Source organism: Bidens hawaiensis, unplaced genomic scaffold, assembly GCF_021521415.1.
Source record: "Bidens hawaiensis isolate Kalapana, Puna unplaced genomic scaffold, B.hawaiensis_p1.1 tig00005453_1, whole genome shotgun sequence".
Lineage (NCBI taxonomy): Eukaryota > Viridiplantae > Streptophyta > Magnoliopsida > Asterales > Asteraceae > Bidens > Bidens hawaiensis.
Genome location: NW_027491347.1, coordinates 1,197,453 through 1,208,792, shown reverse-complemented (window position 1 = coordinate 1,208,792; position 11,340 = coordinate 1,197,453). Strand labels below are relative to the sequence as shown.

Below are 11,340 nucleotides of genomic sequence, written 5' to 3'. Positions count from 1 at the left end.
CTCACATTCCTTAAATTGAATTCTCTTACAATAACAGTTTCCATTCCTTCATCGGTATGCCTCTTTTCGAAGCTCTCTACGGTCGCAAATGTCGTTCCCGGATTAGTTGGAACGAAATCGGTGAAGCTCAAATTACCGGACCCGAAATGGTCCAAGAAGCCACCGACCGTATTGACCAAATCCGCAAGAACCTACTTGCCGCTAGAAGTCGACAAAAGAGCTACACTAACAAACGGTGAAAACCGATCGAATTCAATGTCGACGATCTCGTCCTCTCAAGGTATCCCCTTGGAAAGGAGTTGTTCGTTTTGGAAAGAAAGGAAAACTAGCTCCCCGTTTCGTAGGCCCATTCAAGATTCTTGAGCGAGTCGGAAAAGTAGCCTACCGACTCGAACTACCGGAAGAACTCACCGGTGTTCATCCGACCTTTCATGTTTCAAATATCAAGAAGTGCTTAGCCGAAGGTAATCTCCATATACCTCTCGACGAAGTACATGTCAATGAATCAATGATTATGGTTGAACTACCTGTTGAAATCATGGACCGCAACGAAAAGAAAACAAAGCGAAGTCGCATCAAGTTAGTTAAAGTTCGATGGAAATCATGGCGTGGCGCGAAGTTTACATGGGAACGAGAAGACTTGATGAGAAATATCCACATTTGTTTACATTATCTTAATTTTGGGACAAAATTTCCTAAAGTAGGGGATACTGTGACATTTGTCAATTTCGGGTTATTTATACTTGTATTCTTAATGTAAACCCGACCCGTTTTGTATCCCGAACCATTCGATATTATCAAAATGACGAATTTTATGTTACATATTTGTTTTATAGTTGTCGGATCTCAAACAAAAAAACCCTTTTCGGTTCTTAAAATGCCCCGAAAACACTCAAAACGAACTCCAGGGACTAAAACTACCAAAATGGAGACTTGAAAGACCCATTTGTAGTTTGTGCTTTCTTGGGTCTATAACCAACCCATTTTCATGCAACACCCTTTATGAAAAACCCATTTAACTTACCCTATATATACACACCCATCTTCTTCATTTGTGCTTGCTCATTCCCTCATTTCTCTCTCAAATTCTTGAATTCTAAGGTTGTTCCTCATAGTTTGACTCTCAAGGTCAACTAAGCTAATATTTCATTTTAACTAATTTCTCGATACTTAAAGCTTGATGATACAACATATACAACATATATATATATATATATATATATATATATATATATATATATATATATATATATATAATATACACTCCTTGTTTACCTTCGGTCTTTCATTTCTCCGGTCTCAGCGGGTTGAAATGTCGGGCTAGTAAGGCAAGGTTACATGGAGGACTTTGTAGTCCTTGTTTATATATTTAACAAATCTAACCATATAACTTGTTATACTTGCTTAACTTCTGCATATTTTAGTTTATTGTTCATATTTGTCAAGTTCCATGGTATTGGGTATGTGGTGACTAGCCTCGGTTTCATCCTGAGTTGAGAACCGAACCAAAAACCGAACTTTCGTTTAAAAGCTTTATTGTTAACTTTTTGAATGTAAAACTTGAGTACTATTATTTATAAGTTATTTTACAAGTTCCATGGTAATTGGGTATGTGGTAACCATCCTCGGTCTTATTCCGAGTCAAGGACCGAACCAAAAACCGAACTAAATCGAGTTCACTCGCTTAAGACACACAAGTGTGTTTTTAGCCACCAAAACTCATATTTTTCTTCAAGATTATATTTTAAATCAATTTTAGTTAATTTCTAAACATACTTGGCATGTCGGTAACTAATTTGATCTTATAACAAGTTCGGATCGATAAAGTCATATACTCGCTTAACGAACGTTAAGGTTCTTCACAATAGAACTACATACTTGGTTAAGTCTATTTTGATTTTATTGAGTTATCTCATAATATTTATTATTTTGGGAAGTTAACTTTGATCTTGGTCAATTATCAAGTCTCGAACCGACAAACCCGAACACTCGTTTAAACCTCATTTTGGTATTTTTATAACCTAGGGTTTTGCAATATTGCATTTTAACCCACATTATTACGTAACATAGGTTGAGTAAAAAATACTAATGAATAGAATACCGAGACCTGGTTTCGAGTAAACTTATTTTACAAAACTCGTTTATTTAATTTCTCAAATATTTACATTTTAAACCCTAAATTTTATTTATTTACTTTATTTGTCATGTATTTTATTTTAAACCCTTCCAAGACCACCTACTAACAGAAGACCCGTTTAATATAGGTCTTGCTCGTTAAACCGATCTCTCCGATTATTCACGACACTATCTTTCAAGTTACTTGTTAATGTGAATACTTTTTCATCCTACGTTTTCCATCTTTCGTTTTGGGGGTGGCATTGCATACTTATTCAAATTTAAATGATTTATACTTGAGTCTTAAACTACAACACTTATTGTATATGTTTACTTAAATAAATGCTCGATTTGGTGTTATATGCTTTACATGATTATGTGCAAATTCTTGAATGCTAAGGCGAGTAGCCTCTTGAATGCTAAGGCGGGTAGCCTCATCAAAGTATGATCATACGTTAATTCCGAGTATATATGGTATCCCCATATAGAAAGGTGTCGTCAATGTATTCTTATTGACGGTTTTATTATCTAAATTGTTGCTATTATTTATTGTTTTCATATACTAGTTGTGGATTTCATACTATATACTTATTGTCCAAAACTATGAAAATTGCTCACCAACCTTTGTGTTGACAAACTCTATTTTATGCAATGTTACAGGTTTGATGTTAGCTTGATTGGATTACTTGAAGAAACTTATCATCTTGGCTTTAGGATATTAGAAAATGAAAGAACACATTATTTGTTTATCTATCTATTTGGCATTTTGTATGAACAATTATTGTGTTATTTATGATGATATGAATTTAAATGAGTTATTTAAATATTGTCACTTTATAGTGTCGCTGTGTAATGAACAATCATGTCGCACCTCAACGTTTCCGTCTTCATTGGTCGGGTTGTGACGCCAACGCTTTATATTTAGATTCAGTAGAGGAGCGAGAAACTGTATGCTGCTTTCGAGCATTCCATGATATAAGATTGGAGCCTAAATATATGGCAAATCCTCCCGTGGACCGACGGTCGTCGGGACAGCCGGCCCAATTTGCATCAGAAAAGGCTCGCAGAGTGGTGTACAAGTTGACGTCAGTAAAGGCATGCAGGGTGGAACCATAATCATGGCGAATAAAAAGACCAAAATGTGAGGTACCTTTGAGATAGCGTAAGATCCTTTTAACAGCTGACCAGTGATTTTCAGTGGGAGCTGCATGTATTGACACACTTTGTTGACAGCGAAAGTTATGTCAAGTCTGGATAAGGACGCATACTGAAGTGCGCCCTTGATTTGACGATACTTGGTCGGATCAGCAAGAAGCGGGCTATCACCGAGAGGGAGAATCTGAGAGGCACTCATAGGAGAAGGAAAAGGTTTGCAATCAGATAACCCCGTTTTATGAATTAGGTCAGAAATATATTTTCGTTGAGAGAAAATTAAGCTGCTGCCATGACGAACTACTTCAAAACCCAAAAATAATGCAAGTCCCCTAGGTCTTTGACTGCAAACGAGGTGCCCAATTGTGCAATGACATCATTGATGGAGTTTGTGCTGTTGCCTGTAACAATAATATAATCTACATAGACCAATACATAAACTAAGGTTCCATGGTTGTGAAGAATGAAAAGTGATGGATCTGTTTTGGAACCAGTAAAACCTAGATGATGTAAAGTGTTGCTGAGGCGTTCAAACCGTGCGCGCGGTGCCTGTTTGAGACCATATAGAAACTTATGCAACAAGTAAACATGATCAGGCTTGGATGCATCAACAAAACCAAGTGGTTGGCGTATGTAAACTGTTTCCTTCAATTCTCCGTGAAGAAAAGCATTTTGAACATCTAATTGGCGAAGAGAACACTGATTTGTTACAGCAAGAGACAAAAGAACCCGTATTGTTGTTGCTTTGACAACAGGACTAAAAGTTTCCTGACAGTATATTCCAGGTTTTTGGTTAAGGCCCATGGCAACTAGTCTTGCCTTATAGCATGTAACCTTTCCATTTGCATCCTTTTTAATCTTGTATACCCACTTCGAATTAATAACATTAGTAGTTGAAACACGAGGAACAAGAGACCATGTCCCGTTTCTAACAAGAGAATCAAACTCTTTATCCATGGCTTGACGCCATTCTGGGTATTTGTTGGCGATAGTAAAAGAGGAAGGCTCGACAACATCAGAAAAATTAGTAAAAACATGATAAGCGGAAGGATCATAGCGAATAGTGGGTTTGGGATTCTGCCTAAGATTAGATGGACGGGTATGAGGTGGGGGAGATGCGTGAACCGAGGATTGTGGGTCAGTGATAGGGTCATTCGAGGATTGTGGGCCAGGGTTAGGGTCACGGGTTTGGTGTGTAAAAGACAAGGGTTGTGGATTAGAGGTGGGTTCAGGATTTGATGATATATGGTTCATAGGTGAATGGGCCGTGGAGGCTGGTATAGAGGGATTTGGGTAGGAAGAGTAGTAGGGTGGGGATTTATTCGGTAAGGGTGTGATAGGTGGGTTAAAAGGAAAAAGATGCTTGTTAAAACGAACATGACGAGCAATGTAGATGCGATCAGTTTGTAAATCTAGGCAACGATATCCATGGTGGATTAAACTGTAGCCTAGAAAGACACACGTAGTGGACCTAAAATCCATTTTGTGAGCGTTATATGGTCGTAGGTGAGGGAAAGATTCACACCCAAAAAATCGTAAGAATGAGTAATCAGGTTGTCGGTGATATAGACACTCGAAAGGAGATTTATTTGAGTTGGTTCTTGAGGGCATGTGATTTATTAGGTAAACGGCTGTTTCAAAGGCAAAGTCCCAAAAGCGTTGGGGAGTGTGAGAATGGGCAAGAAGAGTCAAACCAGTTTCAACCACATGTCTATGTCGGCGTTCGACAACACCATTTTGTTCACTCGTGTGCGGACACGAGCGTTGGTGAATGATGCCAAGAGAGGATAGATATGGTGCAAGTTTACGAAATTCACCCCCCCCCCCCCCAATCTGATTGAACCCGTTTAAGTTTAGTGTTGAATTGTCATTCGATCATTTTAACAAACAATTGAAAAGTAGAAAAGACATCAGATTTATGCTTCAAAGGATAAAACCACATATATCATGAGTGATGGTCAACACATAGTAAAAAGAATAGACAACCAGTAAATGAAATAGAGGGGGCAGGACCCCAAACATCACAATACACTAAATCCAAAATATTCTTACTACGGAAATTTGAAAGTTTCAAAGACAACTTCGAGGACTTTCCCATTTGACAAGAAGAATATAGTGATGAAGACAATTTATTTGAAATAGGTAAATTACTACTAGACAAGATAGAATGAAAAACTCGAGCATGGACCCAAGTCGTTGATGCCAAATTGTTGAGGGAGCTTTGATTGCTGTGAAGGAGACATGTGGCAATGACTTCAATTTTGGGAGATAAAGCGAGTAGAGACCGTTATCGCTTGGGCCCGTGAGTAGGATGATATGTGTAGACTCGTCCTTCACAACAAAAAAAGAAGAATGAAATTCAAAGAAGACATTATTATCTGAGCAAAATTGTTGAACTGATAAGATATTTTGTTTGAGTTTGGGTACATGAAGAATGTTATTTAGAGTAAAAGTTTTGTTAGGAGAATAGAATTTTGAAGAACCAATATGACATATAGGAAGAGGATTACCATCACCAACGTGAAGAGAATTATTACCAACGTAGGCTTCAGAGTTATCTAAACTTGCAAGATCAGGTGTAGCATGGCCATTTGCACCTATTTCGGGTTTCCAAATGGAGCCTGATGTAGATCCAGTTTCAGCAAAAGCCGCATAGTTTGCTTGAGAAGAGTCACAGGCTGAAGTTGACCGATTAGGACATTGAGCAGGGATGTGTCCTATACCGCATTGTTTGTAATGACCATAGACGGTGTTTTGGGTGGATGCCCAAGAACACTGTGGTGTGCGGGTTTGATTGTTGGATCCACGGTACTCATCACGACCTCTAGTTTTAGCACCACGTGAGTTACCACGATAATTACCACGGGGGTTGTTGCTAGAATTGTTCTAGGAACGGTTGGAATAGTAAGCTTGTGGTTGTTAGCTGGTTTGGTTAATTACAGGGCTGAGTTGGTACCCAAGAAGAGAAGCTTGCTGCTGTAAGGAAGTGAATATAGGGCTAGGTTGAGGGAGAGGCAGCAGGCCTGCCAAGGGAGATGGCAGACCCGCTGGCTGGGCTGTGGCCGTATAAGCCTGCAGTGGGTTGGAAGTTCTCCGTTGGATCATGAACTCAGATCACTAAGAATGCCATGTAATTCGTTAAAGGTGAGTGGTGGGAAGCGAGTAAGGAGGTTAGCGTTCAGGCCATCATATTCTTCACGCAAGCCAGAGAGAACCAGCATGGTCACATCTTTGTCCTTAAATGGCTCCCCGATATTAGCCAAAGTCGTGGCATATTCTTGGGCAAGGGTGAGATAACCATGCGGACATGAGCATCATTTGTGAGCCAGTGAGAGTAGCTCGGATTGTCCATTGCTGTTGTGTCGGTAGTGGCAGCGGTCCTTGGTGGTGGGCAGCAGACGGTCCCGTCAACATAGCCAAAAAGATGGTTGGTGATTAGAAACGGGTGAATCATGTTTTTCCAGAATCCATAGTTTGTAGGGGTGAGTTTGAATGCGAATTTATGGGAGTTATGTGCTGTTTTCTCAGTAGTAGTGAAGGCAGATATCATTGCCATAGGACCAAGTATGGGTGCTGTTGCAGGTTAGGGTTTAGAAAGAAAGGAAAAAAAAAAGAATGGCTGTGATACCAAATTGAAACACAGAATTGCTTTGTATTTTGATTTATTGAAACAGAATACATATATAGGACATAAGTTTACAAATAAATAAATCAAAACTAAATCAATTAGAAATAATATGGAAATCTCAATAATTTTATGATTGATCTTGAGATCTCGGTAATTCTATAATTGATCCTGAGATCTTGGTCTATCACTTAGCAACCCGTTCTAAGCAAACTAACAATGACTGACGATTCGTCCACCCATGCCACCATTTACCCCCGATATGTTCTTTCGGTTGCCAATGCCGTATACGTCCTCGCAAGAACCACAAACCCAAATACCCGAAACGCAAGTCCGGTGTCCAAAAAGAAGTTATAAAAAAAGAACCCGAGTGACGTTCGAACAACCGAAAAGGTCGAAAGACAAATGTGGGAAGTGGACGAGGAAATGGCGTTAGCTTTAGCGTGGATCGACTCTTCCGAAGACTCGATTCAAGGTATATTATAAAAATATTTATATGTTTTCCATGTTTTTTTTGTTTACTAATACTAAGCTTTTATATGTATCTAAGGTGACGGCAAACTTTCTCCGGAGTTTTGGGTACAAATACGCACCAAGTTCTTTGCTTTAATGGTTCGAAGAGAGTATCGCAGGAATGATTCCGTCTACAACAAATGGAAGTCATTACGCACAAAAATAACCGACTTCACAGCCGTTCACACCCGTGTTGTGAACAACAGAAAAAGAAGCATGAGTGATGCCGATGTGTTGGAGGTTTGCTTAAAACAATACAAAGCCCTTTATAATAAAGATTTTAGCATGTTGGAAATTTGGAGACAATGCATAAGCTCGCCAAAGTGGCATACGGTCCCGACATCATCACCACCGCGACTATCCAAACGGTCAAAGACAACGACTACTTAATCTAAACGAGTTGGATCCGGAATTAGTTTTTGACGAACCGGATGAGTCGCTACGGCCGGTAGGAAGAGATAAAGCCAAGGCAGCGGCTAGAGGTGGAGGATCTTCGTCCATAACCACATCCTCTAAGAGTTCCGACATGAACTCGCATCTTGAAAACTTAGAGCTGAGGCTAGCCAAGATTGCCAACATTAAAAAACAAAAACAGGAGGGCTTCATGAAAATGCACGAAGAAAGAAAGGCGATACTTGCGGAATACAAAGCGATGCACCAAGAGCGAAAGCAACAAAAGGAATTCGAGCTTATCACAAAAGATCTATCGCATCTAGATTCTGTATCCCGGGCGGTGATGGAAAAAAGAAAAACAAAGATGTTGGCCAAATATGCAAACGAGGAAGACGATTATTAGTTATATTTTCATTTTTTTATTTGTATGTTTTTTATTTTTATTTGTATGGTTTTTATTTTTATTTTGTATTATTTATTATTGTATTGGTTTTTTTGTTTTATGAAAAAAAGAAAAAAGAAAAAAGGTTGGGCTTCGAAGCCCCCTTCACGATAGAGGGCCATTATGCCATGGGCTTCAATGCCCCCAGTGCCCACGTGGCGCTGACATGGCACTATGGAGGGTCTTCGAAGCCCCCCACCATAGCATACAACCTTAAAATCATCAAAAATAATCATTTACAACCTTAAATAACATAATCATGTTCAAACACCATTTACTGCACAAAAAGATTACTTTTTAGGCCTAGATTTTGGTAGTCGGCTTACAGAAAGAATGGGCAATAAATCGAAGTACGACAAAAGAAATGTCTTTATTTAAAAACATGAACGATTTTGGTTCTCTAGTTAAAGAGCTTATCGATTTTAATGGCATATCTCATGTAGTCGGGTTGAAATACCTATAATAGGGTTAATCTGAATAACTCAATGCTCTATGCGTACGTTCATCCAATATTTATAGGATAACCAAACATCTGTTGCATGCATTCATCCAATATTTCAATTCAAAATCGTTAATTCAGCGTGTAATTATTACCTTGTTGAAGCATGCTATCTTCATTTAATTCAAACTTTACCTATTTGGAACCGGTTCAAGCGAAACCGCTTTGGAACCGACCCCAACCGGTTACATTGGTTTTAAGTTTCCACTGCTTCAAACTGGTTCGGGTTCTAACCGGTTTAGGTTAAAAAACCGGTTTGTGCGTTGCATGCTTGTTAAATATGAATGCTTCATAATGAATGCTTTAGATGTTAAAAAGGAATGCTTTAAAGTTAAAATATATACACGTGCAGGTGCATTATAGGTAATGATTTATCATATTAGTAAATAACTTAAAATTGTGATATAATTTAATTGTTGTTATCAGTTTTTTTTATTGTTAATTTTATGTTATTTTTATCAAGTGTTGGAAATATGAAGGTTTTGGATTTTGTTATAGTTGAATGTGATTGTATGTTGAAATTGATTTGATTATAGTTTTGTGAAGGTTTGAATTATGATTTTATTTATTTATGATCTTGTAAAAAAGTGAATACCTTTTTTTTAACTTTTAAAACCCGAAACCCGCCCGAATTTACCCGACTCATACAACCCGATACCCAAATAACCCGACCTTATTGAGTCGGTTATTGGTTTAATTTTCTTTGAACTCAAAGCCGAACAACCCAAACCCGAATAAAATAACCCAAAGAACACCCCTATGTTAATCTCACTAAAGTACATAACGTCACGCAAGGGGGGGGGAGTGCTACATAAATAGCATAGAAATTGCATTCCGCGTATTGCTATTTTACGACCAACTAGGTTCAATCCATGTATGAGCATTACAAGTAGACTTAATTTCGGATAAATCAACACCAAAAATTTCTTGGATATTGTTGTTATGTTTGATACCTGCATGTCTCAAGAGAATAGAACACGATCTTTGTTTGCCATAATTTTGGAAAATAGATCTTGTTCCCCATTTCTGGTGACTTGGATTCAAGGCAGATGCATGATGCAGAGGAAACATAAATCATGTGTTTTCCTAAACCATCTAATTTCTCCCATTCCTTTGTAGAATCATTTAGTTTGAACACCTTTACACATTCTTCAAACTCATACACGATAACAAGAAATAGATGTTGATCACATTTTGAGAGAAAGTACGATGTTGGAGAGCTACAACGGGTACTAGGCATTTCATCTGTAACAAGCTCCCATTGATACTTCTTTTCACCAATATCTCTAAAAGCATCAATACATTCCTTTCCATACAAGGCATAAATATCTCGACCATTGAATGTTGGATTGTTAAAATAATATGGATCATTGTCGCCAAAATTCAAACGATATCTGTACCATGATCGTGGTTTATAATACGCACGGTGGATGTAGACATGCCAGGGCCCTAATATTGTAAATCCAACAACCACGCAATCGGGGGAAGTAGGTGGTGCTGAAAAACAAAAGCCTCCTACACAATAACGCACCTTTGGAAGCTTTTTGATACTACGTGTAAATGGATTAAAGAACACTAGGCTTCCTTTATCAATTGCACGCGTCAAAACCCAACCATACCTCGAACAACATATGTGGCAATCACCTTTAAGTTCTTCAGGTGTTTTTGTAAAATAATTGCCACCTTGTATGGGATCTATTATAGTTATAATGTCTTGATTCCTCTTTAACACCATCAACCATGGTGAAAGGTTTCTCCATTTTATTAGAGGTGATGCTAAACAACATTGTTTGCATGTAGCACGAAACCTTATATATTCTACACCAGCACAGTGCTCCATTATCATTTCCAAAATATGAGACGGAACATTGAGTAGGTGTTCCTCACATGCCGTGTAATCATAGTCAGCGCTAACTGTTTTTATGGCTATCTCGGTGTCCTTTTCCTGTTCCTTTTCTTGCTTAGATTCATAATGATCAACTTCTAACCTACACAGAATATATATGATAATTGAGTAAACATTTACTAGCTAAAATTAAAATGTGCACCTTCAAAATATACAAGAAATACCTGCTTTCAAGCATTGCCCACACTAATACTTGGCTTTCTTGTACAATACAAGACATTGAACTACGAGACATGGTTCTATCTTTGACATGGAATGAGTACGTTACATTGTCCATCTCGTCAAGTATATATATGAAACCCCCGGTGACGGAGGAAACTCCAGACTTGTAGAATATTGAGTATGAGTTCTCAGTATCATATTTGAGAAAAAGCACTGCATCTTTTAGGTCTTTCATTTCCTCCCACTCCGTACTAGTCATGTCAAGTCTAAACAAATATACCTCACCAATTGTTTCAGTGTCTTCTCTGAAACAAACCTTAATGAAGAATAATTCTGTACAAGAGCCTTTAAGAAAATAAAAGATGTTGCCAAAAGTATCACGAAAAGGAACACGTGTCAACAAACTACCTGGGTATGGAATTTCCACAAATGGTAGTAGACTTATCACAGTTTCTTTACCTGTAACCTTAATATCAAATTGTATGATAGAACAATTTGAGGTTCGTGCATATACCTTACCATTGCAACAAGTC

The 11,340-nt window shown here is 38.1% G+C and overlaps 1 protein-coding gene and 1 pseudogene across 1 annotated transcript; one reads left to right on the top strand and one right to left on the bottom strand.

Moving 5' to 3' along the window:
- The first annotated feature begins 7,297 nt into the window (after nt 1-7,297).
- On the top strand, nt 7,298-7,795 carry LOC143629751 (glutathione S-transferase T3-like). The gene is made up of 2 exons (XM_077098938.1): nt 7,298-7,367; nt 7,443-7,795. Exons 1-2 carry the CDS (start codon nt 7,298-7,300, stop codon nt 7,793-7,795), a joined length of 423 nt encoding a protein of 140 aa, XP_076955053.1.
- A 1,793-nt stretch (nt 7,796-9,588) lies between these two features.
- Nucleotides 9,589-11,066, bottom strand: LOC143629749 (F-box/kelch-repeat protein At1g57790-like; annotated as a pseudogene).
- Nucleotides 11,067-11,340: the final 274 nt, after the last annotated feature.

Bases quoted from the DNA above. Each gene is read 5' to 3' on its own strand.
- LOC143629751 (XM_077098938.1), top strand. From the start codon at position 7,298: ATGTGGGAAGTGGACGAGGAAATGGCGTTAGCTTTAGCGTGGATCGAC. The intron at 7,368-7,442 runs GTATATTATAAA...TATGTATCTAAG, and splicing joins TTCCGAAGACTCGATTCAAG to GTGACGGCAAACTTTCTCCG.